The sequence below is a fragment of the Ciconia boyciana genome, chromosome 1 (assembly GCF_034638445.1).
Source record: "Ciconia boyciana chromosome 1, ASM3463844v1, whole genome shotgun sequence".
Classification (NCBI taxonomy): domain Eukaryota; kingdom Metazoa; phylum Chordata; class Aves; order Ciconiiformes; family Ciconiidae; genus Ciconia; species Ciconia boyciana.
Window position 1 is genome coordinate 227,911 of NC_132934.1, and position 20,683 is coordinate 248,593.

General features: G+C 41.1%; 1 protein-coding gene across 5 annotated transcripts in view; it reads left to right on the forward strand.

Moving 5' to 3' along the window:
* GOLGB1 (golgin B1) overlaps window positions 1-20,683 on the forward strand; it is a 54,324-nt gene that overhangs the window by 16,261 nt on the left and 17,380 nt on the right. For 4 of the 5 annotated variants that reach the window (XM_072855857.1, XM_072855878.1, XM_072855885.1 and 1 more), the window contains 6 exons: window positions 312-403; window positions 693-792; window positions 10,103-10,176; window positions 12,515-12,605; window positions 13,892-13,959; window positions 14,815-19,847. In XM_072855857.1, the coding sequence (XP_072711958.1) occupies window positions 312-403; window positions 693-792; window positions 10,103-10,176; window positions 12,515-12,605; window positions 13,892-13,959; window positions 14,815-19,847 (5,458 nt within the window). The remainder of the gene's footprint in view (window positions 1-311; window positions 404-692; window positions 793-10,102; window positions 10,177-12,514; window positions 12,606-13,891; window positions 13,960-14,814; window positions 19,848-20,683) is intronic. The other variant, XM_072855876.1, reaches the window with a different exon arrangement.

A 20,683-nucleotide genomic window follows, 5' to 3' on the forward strand; every position in this document is an offset into this window, starting at 1 on the left:
ACTTATGTAAGTTATTTTTAGATGTGCCACATTCTTCAGAGTATGAATTTCTACTGAAATTATAAGTAAAACAACCAAGCAAAGCAAACTCTAGCATTTTCTCTGTAGGCTTGTATTAGTTCTAATAACATTGATCTTGCCTCAAGCTATTATTTCAAATTGATTTTCTTCCAGCTCCTTTATGGCCCAAAACTGAAGCAGTGACTGAGAGATAAGGGATCTCATATACTATTGTGCATACATGTAAGCTGGATACATTTCAGCAAAAAAGGCAAGAACACACCCTAACTCCATTTTTTCTCCTCCATTAGATGAACTTGTACATAAATCTGAAGAATTTGTCCATTGTCAGAATGAACTGAAATTCCAGTCAGTAGTGCAGGTCTCTGAATTGAAGAAACAGGTATGATCTTTTCATATGAGTCTCCTGAAATTCTCCCATATGTTGAGGAACTGAAACCAAATGAATTGTTTGGAATTTCTTTTTTATGATGTATTGCTTGAGAAAGGCTCTTACTGGTTCTCTCAGCTGATGGGCAGACGTGTTATGACTATGGAAGCCTGGGAAGAAATAAGAGTAAATTTGAATAATTTAAGAGTTCCCAATGGTTAACTGAAAGATCAAAGACTAATGTATATGTACGAACTGTATTTAAATTTATTTTTCTCCCCTCCATCCTGCGTTTAATCAGGATGAAACAACTTCACAGGAAAAAATAATAGATCAGGAAGATCGGAATGGGACTTCACTGCTACCCACAGAAAACTTGGAAAGACAGAAGACCGAAGGTGGTATGATTATCTTACCTATTTTAATATTCTTAAAATATTTAAGAATTATTCTTTCCTAGTTTTAGATAATAAACATGTCCATGGTTACTGGTTCATTATGCTTTCCTTGCCAAGATCTTCAAAAATACTATATAATTCTTTCCAGTGGTTAAAGTAGAATTTAATTCTAAAGGGAAAAGGAACTGTTTGAATCTCAGACAGTGAACAGACTGACAGAAACAAATAAGTTAACCATCTTGAATTATTAAAAAGGCTGGGCTGTGCACCATAGGCCTGTCTGCATGTCTGCATGGTGTTGTCTTGTGATATGAAACGATGGTTGGTGTTTTGACCATGAGACAGAGTGGGTGGAACTTGCTACCTGTATGGTTCACGTGCTTCATGTTCCTGCATGTATGATCTATGGTTATAGGTGCAAAGAACATGGGAGTAGACATGAAAAAGCTAGGACGAAGGCAAGGATGGTAATACTATGTGATTGGAGGCTTTTCCAGAAAAGGGTGCCAAGGTTAGCTTCATTGTGATAGGGCATATTAAGGTCAATAAATAGTTTTGATTTCTTTGGGTTTTTGTTCCATTAATGTCAGTTATGCCTAAGGATAGTAGAATAAATTTTGTATTGCAAGACACTGTGCACTCGCACATTCTTAGGTTGTACAAAATAAGATATAACTGAAATAGTAGCTCCTCCCTGATACAAAATGCTGACAATCTGCAGGTGATGCTTCTGGGGGGGTTATTTTTCATAGCTTTTGCTGAAACAGTAACAGACCTATAAATATGCCTCATTAAAAAAAAAAAAAAGATAGACAATTAATTTGGTTTTGAGTGTTTAAGCATGTAGACTGGTAGCAGTAATATCACCACTCTATCAGATTTATAGCATAAAAAGACGGGTTCACACAGTTTTTGACTTTAGGGTATGGTGCACTATGGCAATAGGCTGTCTTGATTTTTGCAGAAATAAACTCCTTTTGCTTCCTGTCATTCAGAGATTTACGCTCTTCGTAAGAATCCTGGTGGGGGAATAATTACCAATAAACCAGATTCCTGCAGTCCTAGAACATCTCCCTTCTCTCTTCTTATTCCATGAACTCACATGCAGGTCTTTAACAGACTTCAAGATATCATTTAGAATCACAGAATGGTTTGGGTTGGAAGGGACTTTTAAAGATCATCTAGTCCAACCCCCCTTGCCCTGGGCAGCGACATCCTTCACTAGATCAGGTTGCTCAAAGCCCCATCCAGCCTGACCTTGAACATGTCCAATGATGGAGCAACCGACTACTTCTCTGAGCAACCCAAAGAGAAGTCCTCTTGAGAGGCTGCAATAAGGCCTCCCTGGAGCCTTCTCTTCTCCAGGCTGAACAATCCCACCTCTCTCAGCCTTTCTTCATAGGAGAGATGTTCCAGTCCTCTGACCATTTTTGTGGCCCTCCTCTGGACTCCTTCAAACAGATCCATGTCTGTCTTGTACTGGGGGACCCCAGAACTGGATGCAGTACTCCAGGTGGGGTCTCACGAGAGCAGAGTAGAGAGCGAGAATTGTCTCCCTCGACCTGCTGGCCACGTCTTTTGATGCAGCCCAGGATATGATTGGCTTTCTGGGCTGCAAGCACACACTGCCAGCTCCTGTCCAATTTTTAGTTTACCAGTATCCCCAAGTCTTTCTCTGCAGGCCTGCTCTCAATCCATTCACCTCCTAGTCTGTATTGATACTGGGTATTGCCCCAGCCCAGGTGCGGAACCTTGCACTTGGCCTCGTTGAACTTCATGAGGTCCGCACAGGCCCACTTCTCAAGCTTGTCAAGGTTCCTCTGGATGGCATCCCATCCCTCTAGTGAATCAACTGCACCACTCAGCTTGGTGTCATCTGCAAGCTTCCTGAGGATGCAGTCAATCCCACTGTCTATGTCATGAATGAAGATAGTAAATAGTATTGGTCCAGTATGGACCCTTGAGGGACACCACTCATTACTGGTTTCCACTTGGACATTGAGCCATTGACTATAACTCTTTGTGAACAGGCATCCAACCAGTTCCTTATCCATCTAACAGTCCATCCGTCAAACCCATATCTCTGCAATTCAGTGGCAAGAATGTTGGGGAGGACCATATCAAAGGCCTTACAGAAGTCCAGCTTTTCATCTGCTATCATGCCCTGAGTTAAGATTGAGTATGTCCAAAATGTACCTTTTATCAGCTTTCTGTCCTGGTTTCGGCTGGGATAGAGTTAATTTTCTTCCTAGTAGCTGGTATAGTGATGTGTTTTGGATTTTAGTATGAGAATAATATTGATAGCACGCTGATGTTTTGGCTGTTGCTAAGTAATCCTTACACTAGTCAAGGACTTTTCAGCTTCCCGTGCTCTGCCAGGTGCACAAGAAACTGGGACGGGGCACAGCCAAGATAGTTGATCCAAACTGACCAAAGGGCTATTCCATACCATATGATGTCATGCTCAGTATATAAACTGGGAGGAGTTGGCTGGGGGATAGCGATCGCTGCTCGGGGACTGGCTGGGCGTCGGTCGGCGGGTGGTGAGCGGTTGTATCGCTTTCTTTTTTTCCTCCTTGGGTTTTGTTCCTCTCTCTTGTTGTTTTCCTTCTCATTACAATTTATTATTATTATTACTATTATTATTATTTGTTCCAATTATTAAACTGTTCTTTTCTCAACCCATGAGTTTTCTTACTTTTGCTCTTCCAATTATCTCCCCCGTCCCACTGGGGCGGAGGGTGAGCGAGTGGCTGTTGTCGCGGATGGAGTGAGCGTGCACTTCACTCGTAAGAGAGAAGTAAAAATATAGTTTATTGATACAGAATAGGGAGTTAACAAAGTTCAATGCGACAGTGTTTTAACAAGATTCGATGGCGAGGCACACTTGATTATTTACTGCATAGAGGACAGGGTCAGACAAAACTGTCAGGGAGACCCTCCCGTTGAGTCATGAGGTTCGGAAGGATCCCCTTGCTTTCTAAACTCCTTCTCAGAGAGGAGTCTAGGTGCGGCTAAGATCCAGTCCTAGTCCCAGACTTGGTCAACGGTTTATATCTAAAGGATTATATATGCGCAATCAATCCTTTATATCACTTAGCTAAGATTTCAAAGTTTAGCATGCTATTAGTCACTTACCGAGGATCTGTTGCAGCAAGGAATCTCTCAACCTCGAGGAGTAACCTTGAGAGGCGTCCCTGCTCAAGGGGAGATCCTGGCATGCAGCCCGCTGCCGTGCAGGAGAGCTCAAAGGGCTCTTGGGCTGCTCACTATTTATGGGGATAAGATGATTGACCCATAGTCATATTTGCATGCCGACCACAGGTTTTAATTTCTTCGGTGGACGCGTTGCACAATAGCCCTAGGCTATTGTGTTGTTATCTGTCTCCTGAATTCACTTTGAGCTGATGCAGCCATCGTGACCAGATGCATCCATTACAATCACCGCTGGTGGTTATCACCTAAGCAGGGTTACAGGAGATAAAGGTCGGGGGCAGGGGAAGCACACTGTCACAGCTGTGTGGTACTTAATTGCCGACTGGGGCTAAACCACAACACTTTCTTAAAAAGCAGGTCCTTCCTCCATTGAAAGAAATTCCACCTGAAAAATGCAGTGACTTTTAGAGCTTCACTGTCATGTTACTTGAAAGGTCTTTCCCAATGCATGTTTACCTGCATGTTTACTTCAAAACAGGCTTTTTTTGTTGTAATTCTGTTTCCAGTGGGTGTGTTGAACACTTGGTTACTGACATTTTTTAACATTTTAAACACTGGGAGATGTAATTTCTTAAAAAACACCAAAAGATTAAATGGAAACATGTAAAAAACATGGAAAAAATCATCTTTCAAACCTCCTCTGTAGGTTCTAAATACTTTGTTACTCCTCTTTGTCTCCTGATGACTTTCTAATTTGTCAGTCTTATTTAAAGTGTGCCTAAAACTGTCCACAGTACTCCAGTCCTAACTTGAGCAGAATGAAATAAGGATTTACATACAGTTACCTTATTTTGCAATTTCTGATGATTTTCAAGCAGACGTCAACAAATGCTTCCAAACTACTTAACTATCATTTTAGAAAACGTAAACACTTTTCAGATCTCTGTAAAGTCTTAATTTTCATGTACTTAGCAGTACATTATACCAGCATATCTGTTCCTCTCTTTACTAGCCACGTGGATTCTTTAAACTTTTCTTGAAGCAGCTCTTTGAGTATTGAATGTCTTTCCTCCTGCTACAAAGAGACCATTGAGTTTACCTTTTTCTACTTTCCCCTCTACACTAAGAAAATAGACAAGAGTTAGGTTAACAGTTGGACTCAATGATCTTAAGGGTCTTTTCCAACCTAAATGATTCTATAATTCTGTCATCTTCAGGAAAAGCCTATGAAATTCAGCCAATTTCAAAGAAAGCAAACATCTGGATTAAGAGCTAGAGATTGCTTTTCAGAGTCACTGTATAGACAATTTAACATTAGATAAAAGGCCTTCCCTTCCCTAGTTCACTTAGTAGAAGAAAAGGTTGTTGAAAGACTACAGTATGGTATGAATCGATAAAGGAAAGCCATTATCACAGAAAATGGACAGATGTTAGAATTCACAAAAACAATTAATCTGAGCCTCCTCAAAATACATAATACTTTTAGCAAATACCGTTTTGTATAGTCAATTGTATACAGAAAAGAGTTTAAAGGGGCACAAAAGCAAACCTTATACCATATGTTAATGCTATGTCCTCTCTGCATGCTCTGAATTGGAAAGTACAAAAATTCTTATCCCTAACAGAACTGTTTAACTTGGTCCTGAATTTTATTTTGCATCTATATTAACACATATTTCATATCATCAATAGTTATGTGTTTACAAAAATGGGACCTGTTTTTTAATGCTTCTGAGTTGGTATTTCTGGGGAAGAAAGACATATTGTATAAGTTACTATATATAGTAACTTATAGTCTTATACTAAAAGGTATATATATATAGTCTTATATATATAGTCTTATACTAAAAGGTTGAGGCGTCACCTCTAATAGAATTAGCTAGAACTGAGGTGAATCTCAGAATAATTTACGTTGGAAGGGATCGAAGGTGCGTTTTAGTCCATCTTCCTCCTAGAAGCAGAATCAACTGTGAGATCAGACCGGGTTGCGCAAGCCTTTATCCAGTCAGGTCTTGAAAACCTCCAATGATAATGACTGCACAACCTCCCTGGGCAGCATGTTATGACACTTGACTGTCCTCATGGCAAAAAAGGTCTTCATTACACCCAGTTGGAACCTGTTTTGTTTCAGTATATGTGTGTTGTCTTTTGTCCTCCTACCTTGCACCACTGTAGAAAGCCTGGCTCTGTCTTCTCAATAACCTCTTCATAGGTGTTGGAAGGCTGCTTTTAGGTCTCCCCAAAGCCTTCTGTTCTCCAGGGCACAAAAGCCTTGTTCCCTCAGTTGCTTCTCACAGGGAAAGTGCTCCAGCCCTGTGACCATCTTTGTGGTCTTCTGCTGAACTTGCTTGAGTTTATCTATGTCTTTCCTATATTGGGGGTCCAAAGTTGAATGCAGTACTCAAAATGCAGTCTAATGAGTGCCCAGTAGAAGAGGATAATATCTTTGATCGATCTGCTGGCTAGACTGCTGTTCATACAGTCCAGGATACTGTTGACCTTGTTTTCTGCCAGGCACACTTGCTGGCTGGTGTTTAGCCTAATGTCTAGCAGATCGTCTTCAACCTTTCTTGCAGAGCTGGTCCCCAGACTGCATTCCCAGGGGTGGGACTTTACATTTGTCCTTGTTGAATTTCATGAGGTTCCTATTGCCCCATTCTGCTAGCCTGCCTAGGTTGCTGTAAATGGCAGCCCTGCCAGTGAGGGTATCAGCTGTTTCCCCCAGTGTGTTGTGTTCTCCAAACTTGAGTGTGGACTTTGCCACCTCCTGGTCACAGATAAAGATGTTAAACAGGAGAGGTCACAGATAGACCTCTGTGATGTTCCACTTGTTACTAGCCTCCAGATAGATTATGACCTATTCACCACTATTCTCTGAGCCTGATCATCCAACCAGTTTTTTATGCATTGAGTTGTCCTTCAATCCAGACCATTGCTTCTTATTTTTGGTACAAAAATATTGTGTGAGACACTCGCAAAAGCCTTGATAAAGTCAAGGTAAATGCTATCCGCTGCTCTCTCCTCATCCACAAATGTATAAAAGGCAATCGGATAGTCCAAATATGATTTAACCTTGGTAAATCCATGCTGACTGTTTCTCAGTCACTGACTCCTCTTCCCATGTGCTCCAAGAGGACTCACTTTGTGATTTCTGGAGGGACCGAAGTGAGGCATACTGGCTTGTAGTCTACCATATAATCTTTTTGGCCTTTTTTTGAAGATGGATACACCATTTGTCTTTCTCCAGTCATAGTGGACTTCCCTCAATTTCCATAACCTTTCAGTGATGATATTGTCCTTGCAAGGACACTGGCCAGCTCTCTCAGTACCCTTGAATGCAAGACAAGCTATCTGTTCTCATAAATTTGTATTGCTCGATTTCTCACAAGTAGTCCCCAACTCAATCCTCAGGACAGAGGCTTAGAAAACTTTGTTGGTGAAGACAGAGACAAAGAAGGTACAGAGTATCTTAGCATTACCTGTGTGCACTGTCACTAAATCATAAATCTCATTCAGCAACAGTCCCACATATTCCTTGTTCAACCTTTTACTACTAATGTAGAGGTAGAAGCTACTCTTGTTGCCTTTGACATCCCTTGCAAGTCTCAACTCCAGTCGTTTTTGGCTTTTCTAACACTATCTTTAAATGTTCCTGAATTCCTGCTTTGCAGCTTGTCCCTGTTTTTATCTCCGATATAATACTTCTTTGCCTCAGAGCTCTGTCATGAGTTCCCTGTTTAGTCAAGCCAGTCTCCTGATACGTTCGCTTGTTTTCCTGAGCATTGAGATGGACTGTCGTTGAGCTTGGAGGGTGCTGTCTTTACAAACCTGCCAGCCTTCTGGAGCTCCTTTGCCCTTCAGAGCTGTCTGCCATGGGATCTCACCTACCAGTTCCCCAAATAAGGTGAAGTCTGGTCTCCTGAAGTCTAGGATCTGTACCTCTGTTACTCTCCTTCCTCACTCCCCTCAGGATCTTGAACTCCTCTATTTCATGGTCATGACAGCCAAGGCTGCCACTGATTATCACATATCCAGCCAGTTATTCCCTGCTTATGAACAGCAGATCTAGCTGTGTGTCACTCTTGGTTGGCCCATCCAGTACCTGTATCAAGAATTTATCTCTAACACACTCCAGAAATCTCATAGATTGCTTGCATTCTGATGTGTTACCCTTCCAGCAGATGTCAGGGAGATTAAGGTCCCCCAGAACATTCAGGATCTGTGACACAGAGACTTCCTCAAATTGTTTAAAAGACAGACATTTACTGGCAAGTAGCCAGTGTGGAAATGAACATGTTCTCTGTCTTCCCAGGTAGTGAGAAGACTGAGATGGTGTCTGTTGGTATCAAATGTAAATGGAAGCTTTCTTCTTGTAGTAATTAATCAGGAAAGCTAAATAACTGTAATTATTACTTTCAAACAGTAATTTTTTTTCTAGATGTCTTACAGGACACTTTTTTGCCTATCTTCTGCTTTGGAGTATCAAAATGTCTTGAGTATGTCTTGAGTATCATAGAATGGTTGAGGTTGGAAGGGACCCAGAGCCAGTTGCCCAGGACCATGTCCAGATGGCTTTTCAATATCTCCAAGGAGGGAGACTCCACAACCTCTCTGGGCAGCCTGTGCCACTGCTTAGTCACCCTCACAGTGGAAAAAGTGTTTCCTGATGTTCAGAGTGAACCAGCCTCCTGTGTTTCAGTTTGTGCTCGTTGCCTCTGGTCCTGTCACTGGGCACCACTGGAAAGAGCCTGGCTCCATCTTCTTTACACTCTTCCTTCAGGTATTTATAGTCATTGATGAGATCTCCCCTGAGCCTTCTCTTTGCTAGGCTAAAGAGTCCCAGCCCTCTCAGCCTTTCCTCACAGGAAGGATGCTCGTGTCCCTTCATCATCTTTGTGGCTCTTCGTTGGACTCTCTCCAGTATGTCCCATGTCTCTCCTGTACTCAGGAGCCCAGAACTGGACACAGTACTCCAGGTGTGGCCTCACCAGTGCTGAGTAGAGGCAAAGAAATACTTTGCCTAATGCAGCCCAGGATACTATTAGCCTTCTCTGTGGCAAGGGCACATTGCTGGCTCCCAGTCAGCTTGGTGTCAGCCAGGACCTGCAGGGCCTTTTCTGCAAAGCTGCTTTCCATCTGGGTGGTCCCCAGCATAAACTGGCGCTATGAGGTTGTTCCTCCCCACGTGGAGTGGACTTTGCACTTCTCCTTGTTGAACTTCATGAGGTTTCTGTCAGCCCATTTCTCCAGCCTGTCCAGGTCCCTCTGGATGACAGCACAACCCTCTGGTGTATCAGCAACTTCTCCCAGTTTTGTGTCATCTACAAGCTTGCTGAGGGCACAATCTGCCCCATCATCCAGATCATTAATGAAGATGTTGAATAGGATCAGACCCAGTATTGACCCCTGGGGTACACTGCTAAGTTACTGGCCTCCAACTAGACTTCATGCTGCTGATCACCACCCTCTTGGCTGCCATCCAGCCAGTTTTCAATCCACCTCACTGTCTGCTCATCCAGCCCATACATCGACAGCTTCTCTATGAGGCTTTTAGGGGAGACAGTGCTGAAAGCCTTACTGAAGGCCTTGATGATAGCCACTGCCCTCCCCTCATCTACCAAGCCAGATGTTTCATCATATACAGTGACATACCTATGATAAATGGGTTTATGTGCCAGTTTACAGAAATATAAGTGTAAAAATATCCTGAGTCAAACAGTAGCTGAGTTCTTGTACTGATCTTGACTTGGACCGTGGCCCTTGAGTGTTTTATTTTTCTCTAATTTTAAGAATTTCTCGTTTAATTTTTATCACAATGAAATTTGAAACACTTTGCTACAATAGTTCTTTCTTTCCTCTAATTTATAAAAATGTTTCTTAAAACTTGAAACTCTATCAGCTGTTCCTTAATTTTAGTCTGTATAACAACAATTAGTTGTCTTCTAAAAGGTGCTTAAAAACAGCATGTTGTTGTGGTGATTTGCCTCCAAAAAAACCCAAAACACATTATTCAATGACAATGTTATATATCTCCACTTACATAAGTGTTACTAACAGCCATGTGCCCTGTTCTCTAAAGCTCCTGGAAGAATATCCTGTTACTGTCTAAATCAGCATTTTAATTTTCAAACAAATTGTTTGTGTTTGAATGTTTCAGAAATATCACACTTGCAACTTGTTCTCCAGGAGCCTCAGCAGGAAGCTGTGATGGTCGCAGAAAATGCAAAGCAGGTAATGATTAAGCAGCTGAAATAAGCTAAAACTAAAATAGGTCAAGGACTGGCCTTAAAACAGCTAAGCTGTTACAGCTTTTTTTAACAATCCTCTTTGGAAGGTTATTATTAACTGGATTAATGATGAAAGACAGAAATAGCTTCCAAATACTGCTTGTACTGTGTTCTTATCAGACTATATTTCCCTTTGCTGTCTGTGTGGAATTCTTGTGTCCTTCATCCACCCAATCCATATTCATAACTATCTATTGTGATGGATAGTTAGTTCTTCAGCAAAACCATAGGCTAAACTGAGGCAAGTCTCAGGAAATACAATTCCAAAGGCTCAGCTGTCATTATAGGATGCCTTTCAAACCAAACCTATCCGTTCCCACTGCCCTGATGGGGATCTGGCAGACTGACTGGAGGAAGCTGAGTTCTCTTTGTTAAGTGGGAGACAAGTAGACTCTATCCTTGTACTCTTCCGCTGTGAACAGCTGCAGGTACAATTGCAGTCAGTCTATTGGTGAGAAGAGTGCAGGATCAGATACCTGCTGCTTTGCTTTATACTCACTCAGTCAGCAAGGTGATGGAGATGACTGCCTCTGTATATCTGTACTAAGAATTTGTTGTAGAATTGTTTGTTAGCTTAGAGCAAGGTCTGGGCTCTTTCCACACTACTCCACTCTGTTCCAACCTGCCAGCAGAGGGAAGAAGATGATGCTGTGTTTCATCTAATACATTTCTCTCCAACAGAGAGAGTTTATACTATATATATTACTGTGAAGTATTAGGGCAAAAGTTGACATTTGGGACTCATGCTGGAACTGGAGAAGGTATTTTGAGTCAGCTCATCCTGCTTGACTTCAGACCCTTACATTCCAACTGCCTGTAGTTGAGGTGTAAGCTAGTGGATCAACAGGTGTACACACACACACACACACATGCACAGTGTTTTCAAGGGCAGATATAAGCCTTTGAGCTATTTTCTAGAGTCCCTTTATAGACAGTGGAAATAACAGGTTCTTTAGCATATGATTCACCTGGACCAAGATGGATGTTGAAAATGGGTCAATGAATCCAACCCTGGAATTGTCCATTTCAATGTCTTAATTATAAAAAGAGTCTAGCTAAATAGCTTACATGTAAGTATTTACAGTGGGACAGCTATATCCTGCCTTTTGTGCATCTGACCCATGACTTTAGGCCAAGATATGTGCGAATCCAAACCCAGTTCAAGGGTTTGGGTCATGTGCACAAGTTTTTTGGATGCATGCCATACATTCCATTTCAGTACTTGGAGCTTGTAAAGGCAAAGTGCTCTAGAACTTGGGGCTGGAGATTGTTTCCTTTTGATTGTGTGACCTGTTAGCACCCCGTACTTACATTCTAGGTAGTTACAGCAAATGTTAATTCTGAATACTTCATTTTGGTTTTAGTCTTTCCATTGTTGGGTTGGGTTGGGGTTTTTTTACTTGATTTTTTTGGGGGTGGGAGGAGTAGCTTTTTTTAGAGACACTTTACTTAGTTCTGACTCAGTGTCTTTGTACTCTAGTCCAAACCTTTTCCCACAGAAGTAGTACTAACGGTGCCAATTGTTGTGAAAGACAATGTGTGTTGGGAACTAGCCATAAATACTGCCATTCATTTTAGGTGCATGTTAACTTATAAGTGGACTTTTCAGAATGAAGAAATTAGTAGGTGAAGTCTTAGTTCTTGTATGGATGTCAACAGCAAACTAACCAATTTCCTGGGCTTTATTCAGCATCTTTATGTGGTCAAAAAGAGTTTGTGTCTATGAAATAGCAAAATCTCCTCTCTCTTTCCAGTGTGTTCCATCTTCTTCAACAGTCAGGTTCTGTCCTGTCTGACAGAGAAGCAGGAAACATATAGCAGTTAATAGATTGTTGTGGGGTGGTTTGTTTGCATGTGTGGTGGAGCCTAGTGTAACTTTCGTAGGAAGACTGCAGGCTCTTTATCCACTGGAGTAGTGAGGCATACAGTGACAAACACATGACTTCTCATCTTCTGTGCTTGGGTGGTTCAGTGAAAGGTTATGAACCTATAGTTAGTCCCTTTGAAGCAGTGAAGATGGAAGAGGAAGCATCTCAAAGTGGGAAGGAAGTTACTAGAATTGTTGCATTCACTGATATCCTAATCTGCTGAGATATGTCTTAGTCTCTTGCTTACATCAAAACCAATCTACCTTTTTTTTTTAATTAGGCATCAGAGTTGTATCTAAAGTTGGGACTGATAGTTTTTACTTACAGCTGGGCAGAGCAGCAGGCAGCTAAGATAGCTGACTTCTAATGCAAAGATCATGGCTCAAAACTAAGTATTTTTTCCTCAACCAATAGAATAAGAATGTTGGACCTGAGGTGAAATTGCAAGACTTGCAGACTCTGGAAGCTCCAGCCGCTTATGTAGACTGCTCTTCTACTCCTACAGGTGAGGACACAGAATAAGGCATGTGACAAGAAAATTGTGGAAATTTGAGAAGTTTCAAGGACAAATCTAACGTGATTTGGGAAGAGGAGCTTTGAGGTCAGAATCTAAAGATGTACAGGAGATAGAAAAGATGCACATGAGGTAGAAGAGAACATTCTAATATGGGATGGCTAGGATATATCAGAAGAGAAGAAAGAAGTGGTTCCTAAGATGAGAAAGGGAGAATGATTTGAAGGGGAGTGTGTTTGTAGATGCAGAGGCTGATGTGTAAGACACAGAAGAGAATTAAGATAAGATGAAGTGGGTTCCTCCCTGTTGTCCCAAAAATAGGGGTTTATTTACCCGGTGTGCAAAATGCCAATATACATACAGAGCAGAGGTATTTTATTGCATATTTGCACAGATATGGGTGTCTGTCTCAAGACAGCACCACAAGCTTTCAAATTAAGTTATTTATACACAAAGCATTAACATATTCAACTTCCTAATACATATGCAGTATTCTTCTATTAAATGATTGGTTCACATCTCTTCACCAAGCATGTAAATTAGTACGCATGCTTAGTTGTTCTTCAACTTCATCATTTGAGTCGGTGGTATAATTGGGGTAGGTGGTTCACGAGTTGGTGGTCACAATCTCCCCCTACCAGAATTGCCTTTCCCCTAGTTTCCTACTTTTTTGGCAGATCTAAGCGGTTCTTCATGGTTTACTAACTAGACTAGTAATACATCAGTTAAACTTCTGCTTTCGACAGGCACATCCTGCTTATTAGACAAAGGCACATTGTCTATGTTCCTGTGTAGATAGGGTAGGGCTCTACAATGGATTTCTATAGCAGCATCAACGTTATGTGAATTGTATACTTACATTTCATTATTACAACATCTCTGCAAGCTAGTAAGTTTCTTTTTGTGTCTGGAATTACCACCATCACCCCTGCCCCCAAATTATTAAAAAAAAAAAAAAAACAAACCACAAGCCAAAACAAAACAACCTGTTACCTAGTTCACTTATCTCTGCTTCTTCATTCTTCTGTAGAGGTTATATATAGTCTAGACTTAGGTGATGCCAGCATGCAGCAAATGCAGGAGGTTTTGCATGTGCAGAGCTATTGGGGATGTCTGGGTGCAATGCATAGGCTCAAACTTTTTGTTTGTTTGTTTTTGGTCTTTCTCACCTTGGAAACTAGAGAAGCTCCAGTCCAATATTTTGTCTCTCCACTTACCTACGGACTTTACATGCAACTCGTTATGCTGATGGTGACAAGTGTACCTTCTATCACTAGGTGTGTCAGGAGACCTGGTGAATTCTGAAGTGCAGAAGCCTTTTGATGACACTTTGGTGCTCCCTGAGGTACAAATTTAGTCCAGAACTTTTTTTCCCCTCAGTATTGTATGCATCTGTGGATATGAAAAATTCCATTTAGTTTAAAAGCCCCAAAGAGCTGGGTTTTTAACATCACGTAACTTAAAGGGGTTGTTGCAACACTGCAACAGGCTTTAATAAATAGCTGTCCTTTAATAGTTCCCCGTAAATTCTTTCTGCTCTCCAAACTGATGAACGGACAGCCTTTACAACACAAGACGTTGACCTATTGGTGGGCTGCTGATCCATGCTTTCTGGGAAGGATTTGTGACCACTTTTCTTTTGTAATCTGTTTTGGGGGGTGAGAGGAAACCTTGAGATAGTTATTTGGAAAAAGCCAAGCACTTTGGTCCAGATCCTTTGTCTAGTGCTCTCACTTTGGAGATGGACACAGAGTCGAATACGGGCTTCTACACTGTTTCTTTGCCATGTTAAACAGACAGATAGAATAGGGGACAAAACCTCCTCATTCAGAGACTACGGATAGGATGCCAGGAAAATGTGGCTGGATAAGTACAGTGGAGGGCTTGTGAGAATCACAGGAGAACTGAAACACTTCAGAATCATACTATCTTGTAATCAAGAGAATGGGAAATAAGGGAATAGGAAGTTACATTTATGGTCTAATCCTAAAGCCAGAATCTTTCATGCTGCAACTTCAGAAACTGAAATGAACAGAAATGACCTGAGGATTCCTCCTGTTATTACTGAGGCTACTGTTTATTGCAATAGCCAGCTCAAGAAAGGGTATCCTTGAACTACAAAATGTGGAAAGCAGATACTTCCAAAAGTGACCCTTTCACAGGATTCAAAGGAAAACTGAAACCTATTATTTTCTTTTAGGCAAGAACAGATGGCTTTCCCAATGGAAGTGAGCAGTTTACTGGGGAAGGTTGTCCGCCTGGAATTCTAGAATCTCTTGCTGCAGAGAAACAGAAAGAGCTGTCAGTTTTGCTGCTGGAACTGAAAGAAGCCCAAGAAGAAATAACTTTTTTGAAAAGGCAGCTCAAGGGCCCAAACGGCCAAACTTCTACAGGTAACCAAACAGGAGAAGCAGCTAACCAGCTGGAAGATAATTCCCAGATACGGTTTCTTGAGGGGGAAGAGCAGAAGGCTTCAGATACACAAAATGAGTTGGGCAGGAGCTCATTACTGAGAGAAATAGAAATGCAGCAAATTGGTGTGCTTCAGGAGAACAGAATCAGTCTTCAAGAAGTGCCCCAGTGGAGCACTGTCCCCTGCAGAGGGGAGATGGAGGCAATGCAAGAAGTCTCTACAGCAGATCCAGAGCCTGGCACCTCTCAAGAACTGATAAAGTTACAAAACCAGATTACAGAACTGCAGATAATTCTGCAGAAATCAGAAGAATCCTATAAGAAAGATCTAGGAGAAAAAAGTGCAGAAATAAATAGGCTAAACCAGTTGGCTGAGGAATACAGAAAAAAAATAGAGGATTCTGACAGTGCATTTTGTGTTTTGACTGAAGAACGAGATCAGCTCCTGTGTCAGATGAAGGAACTTTCTACCATAACAGGACTGAAAGAGCAAGTGAAGCAACTTGAGGAAAATCTAGCTCTTTCAGAAAAGCAGAGACTGTCAGACAGTCAAAGCAGTCTTCTGAGAGAACAAATCCAGAGCCTTAAAAATGAATTTAAATCCAAGGAGATAAAAATTGAAGCTTTGCAAAAAGACTTGGATGAAGCGCAACTTCAGCTTTCTGACCAGGACATGCAACTAAAAGATCTGAGAAGCCAGATTGAGAAGAAGGAATGTGAAGTACTTGATCTAGAACAACTTTTGAGGAAGAATACAGCTGAGAGAGAAGAGCTTTCCCAAAACTTAGCTTCAAAGGGTCGTGAAACAGCACGCCTAGAACAGCTTGTTGCTGAACACACCAGGTCTATAGAGAGCCTGCAACAAACCTTGCTGGAGAAGGACCAACAGATGACAGAGATCAGTGTCAGCATGTCTGAGAAAATGGTCCTGCTGAATGAAGAGAAATTTTCTCTAGGAAATGAGCTGAAGAGTCTTAAAGAGCAGACAAGTCTATTATTAAAAGCCCAGGAAGAAAAAGACCAAAACATAGAAGCAAAAGATACATATCTGAAATGTGGGGCATCTGAGCAGCAGTATGAGACAGATGCAGCATGTAAAGAAAGTGAGGTATTAGTAAATAAACTTGAACTTCTGAAAAAAGAAAATGAGCAAGTAAAGCGGAAGCTGCAAGCAGCACTTGTTAACAGGAAGGAGCTTCTGAAGAAGGTTAGCAAATTGGAGAATGAATTAGTACAACTGAGAAGAGAACATGAATCAGAATCCTCAGTGGCTCAAGAAGCTGAACGGGAAGAAAATATGACAAGCGTGATAAGCGGAGAAGTGAATATTGAAAGCCAGCCCAGTGAGGAGTATCTAATTCAACTGCTTTCTGAAAAGGAATCTGAGTTGCAGAGCATCCGGAAGGACCTGCTGGATAAAGAAACTACTGAAGCACAGTTGCAGGCAGTGATTGAGGAAATGAGGCGAAGCTTGCAAGGTAAGACAAGCATTGTTTCAATTAAAGATGAAATCATGGAGAGTCAGACAATTGCTGACAAAGTAACTGAAACCAATAAAAGCCCAAAAGATTATGGAGAAAATGAAAAAAATAGTTCAGTAGCTACAAATCTTGAAGAAAACCAAAAGTCTGCTCTGAAAGAGAGGATTTCAACTCTTGAACAAGAAAAACAACAACTTCAAAAAAAACTTCAGGAAGCCCTGGTATCTCGCAAAGACACTATAAAAAAGGCTCAAGAAAAAGACAGGCATCACAGAGAACAGCTGAAACAGCAGAAAGATGATTACAACATTCTACAAGAACAATTTGATAAGCAAAGCAAAGAGAAGGAGAGCATCCAAGCTCAGCTCAGACAACTCCAAGAACAGAAAGGATCAACAGAGAATGTTCTTGGGGATCAAGGTGGGTTGGATTCTTCATGCGTGGAAGCAGAAAATACAACAAATAACAAGCTTGTCCAAGTTGCAGATGTTTCTGGGGAAGAGTTTAAGAAAAAACTTGAAAAATTGCAGATAGAGAAAGAGGAATTGGAATATAACGTTAGCCATATGCAAAGTGACCTTGCTTGCAAATCAGAATTAGTCTTTCATTTGCAAGAGCACATAGCACAGTTGTTTCTGGAGATAGAAGGGCTGAAGAGAACCTCTGACCAAGCTGAAGCTAAGGCAGCAAGTCTTCGGACAGAATTGGAGGAGAGTCGAGCAAAAATTTCTAGAGAGGGCAGTCTGGAAGACCTGAAAACACTCATGCACCAAAAGGATGAAGAACTGGAATTTCTTAACTTGCAGTTAAGGGAGAAAAGTGAAGCTCTCAATAACGTGCAGGCACAGTTGCTGGAAAAAGAGGATTCAGTCAAGAGGCTATGTAGTCAGTTGGAAACTCAAGCTCAGGTACATGAGGAACAAAGCAAGCAACTGCAAGCAGAGTTGCTTGAAATTCAAGAGAAGCGAGGTAACGGTGCAGAAGCAGCTAAACAGAAGAATCAAATGCAGAGAAAGTTGCAAGCTGCACTTATCTCTAGAAAAGAGGCACTAAAGGAGAGCAAATCTCTAAAAGAGGAGCTGGCTAATGCTAAAACTACTATTGAAAATCTTTGTGTCAAGTTGACAAATATGGAAAGCCAAATATGTGGCCATGTTAAAGAAACAGATACTTTAAAAGAAAAGTTAGCGGGCCTCACTGAAGAGCGAGAAAAACTTATTGCAGAAGTTGATAAAGTACTTACAGAAAATCAGAATCTTGATGGATGCTGTAAAAACCTGACATTTACTCTAGACAGAGTTGTTCTAGAGAAGGAGAAGCTGGAGAAGGAGATGGAATCCTTGAAATGCTTTCAAGCCACTGAGAGTTCTGAGTGGCATGAGAAATACAGGGAGCTTCAGAAAGAATATGAAACTCTCCTGCAGTCATATGAGAATGTGAGTAATGAGGCTGAGCGGATTCGGCGTGTTTTGGAAACTGTTAGGCAGGAAAAGCAGGAAATTTTCATTAAGCTGAAAAGTGTTGAAGCAAAAAAAGAGGAAACAGATAAGCAGCTACAGGAGGCTGGACAGGAAATTGATGGAATGAAGGAGAAAATGAGGAAATTTGCAAAATCAAAGCAACAAAAGATCCTGGAACTAGAGGAGGAGAATGAGAAGCTTAGAGCAGAGATGCGTTTTACAGATGGAGAACTACACAGGACTGGAGATGTCTTTACAAATACTAGCCTGAAAAAAGATCTGGAGAGCTCTAGGAGGGATTACCAGTCTCTTTCTACTCAGCTTGAGACAGTAATGGCTGAAAAGGAGTCTCTTAATCAAGAGATCACAGACTTAAAGTGTCATTTGCAGTTCACAGAATCTAAGCTGAAGGAAAGCAGAGAACTGGTAGACAAGTATGTTGCTCAGAAGACAACAGAGGAAGAAACAAATCAGGCAGTTGCCACACCACCACCGGTGGAGAGGACTGAAAATCAAGTGGACATAAGTTTTAGACCAGATTCTCCTACTGCAGAGCTGGAACAAAAAGCATTTGAAGGTAGTAGCCCTTGTGAAGATCTTGGTACCTACATCCAGCAGATAGCTGAGCTCACAGAGCGAATTGCAGAACTAGAAGATAATAGGAGGGCTTCAGAGCAACAGCTGGGTGACATCCGCATGTGTGTTGAGACTTTAGCAGGTGAGAAGAGGGCTTTAGAGACCCAAATGGAAGAGAAAGTCCATGAATTGAATGCTCTTCAGGACACAGTAGCAAAGATGGAACAAATGGTCCAAAAAACCAAAGATGACCTCATCAGGATGACAGAACTGAAGGACAGGCTAGAGGCTGAGAAGGATGATTTGGAAGAAAGGCTCATGAATCAGCTGGCAGAACTTAATGGGAGTATTGGAAACTATCAGCAAGATGCAACAGACTTCCAGATCAAAAATGAGCAACTGAAACATGAGCTTCAGAGTTTGCAGAGAATGATGCATGAACTGGAGGAGGAGAAATGTCAGATGGCAAAGGAGAAAAGTAAAGCAAGTTCAGAAAAGCAAAAGGAATTTGTAGAAAAGCTAAAATGCAGTTGGAGGGGAGACAGCAGCACACATGTAAAGGAGCTTCAGGAACTGCTGAAACAGAAACAGCAGGAGATTAAGCAGCTGCAGAAGGACTGTATTAAAAGCCAAGAAAAGAACAGTAGTTTAGAAAGAACTGTTAAAGCTCTGGAATTTCTGCAGAGTGAGTCTCAGAAAGAGGTAGAAGCAGCCAAAGAGACTTTAGCTAAAGCAGTTGAAGACACCAAGAAAGCCCAAGCAGAGCTTGCTCTCTGCAGAGTAGTATTGGATGACACCCAGAGTGAGGCAGCAAGGGTTCTAGCAGAGAGTGTCAAAGTGAAAGAAGAGTTGCAGGCAAACAAAGAGAATATTAAAATTCAAATGAAGAAAAAAGATGAGGACTTTGAGAGAAGACTGGAACAGGAAAAAGACAAGCACTCAAAGGAAATTAAAAACATGGAAGAAAAGCTGTCAACTTTGCAGAGGGAGAAAGACTATATGGAAGCAACTGTTGGTGATCTTCAAGACTCCTTGAAGACAAAGGATCAAGAAGCCAAGCAATTGGAAGGCAGCCTAAACAAAACACTAGCCCAGCTTGCAGCCTTCACCAGGAGCATGTCTTCCCTTCAGGATGACAGGGATAGAGTAATAGACGAATCAAAAACATGGGAGAAGAAATTCACTGAATCTATTCAAAAGAAGGAGGAAGAAATACGTTCGAAAGAGGAAACTTGTGTTGTGCTAAAGGACCAGATGAAGCAGATGACCATACATGTGGAAGAACTTCAGACACATATATCCAGGTAAATAAGATGATAATGACTCAGCTGGTATTCTTGTATTTCCTTTTGACAAGGCAGCAGCCACAGGTGAGGTAGGATTCCCCTTTCCTTTTGCAGTATACCAGAAAGAAAGAATTTTGGGTATGTAAATATGCTAAATGTGACGTGATTGGCAAAACTAATGAATGCCTAAGATGGAGAGCAGAATTAATCTTCCTAATAAAGCCATAAATATAAGGCTTATCTTCTGGATCACTTATGTTTGGATAGAAAGGAAGTTTGGAGTTATGTTGTAGGGAGGTACTATGTATTTGTTGTCTGCACAAGGATACAGGGAGATTAACACTGTAAAATATTCTTTCTTCTCATCATTAGGGTACCCATGTTACATCTATTCTCTGTGACAAGCAGTAGCTATCTGAGTACTATCTAGAGTCTTTATTAATGTGAAACTTGAAATAGATTCTTTTGCATAGAGTTGTTGCATTCAGAGATTAAACTTGACAGGGGAAGAGAGCATTGGGATACGTCATTCCAGTTTAATCCCAAAATAGAATTTGAGGGAAAGATGGAGCTATGGAAACATACCAAAATGTAAATCTGGGAATTTCTAAAATTCAAAACCGAACTGTTCTGACATGAGTAAAATTGTCCTATAAAGTTTGTGATCAAAATGCTATATCTTTGCATGCTGGAACATTAAATTAACATCAAGCATATAAGAACAGCAATTTCATTGATTTCTTTTTTTTTTTTTTTTGTTAGCTACAATGGATGAGAGAAAGAAGTATTTTAATGAAAAGGAGGTGATAACATTCAATCCTCCATTTTTTCAATATTGACATAAAGATTTATCT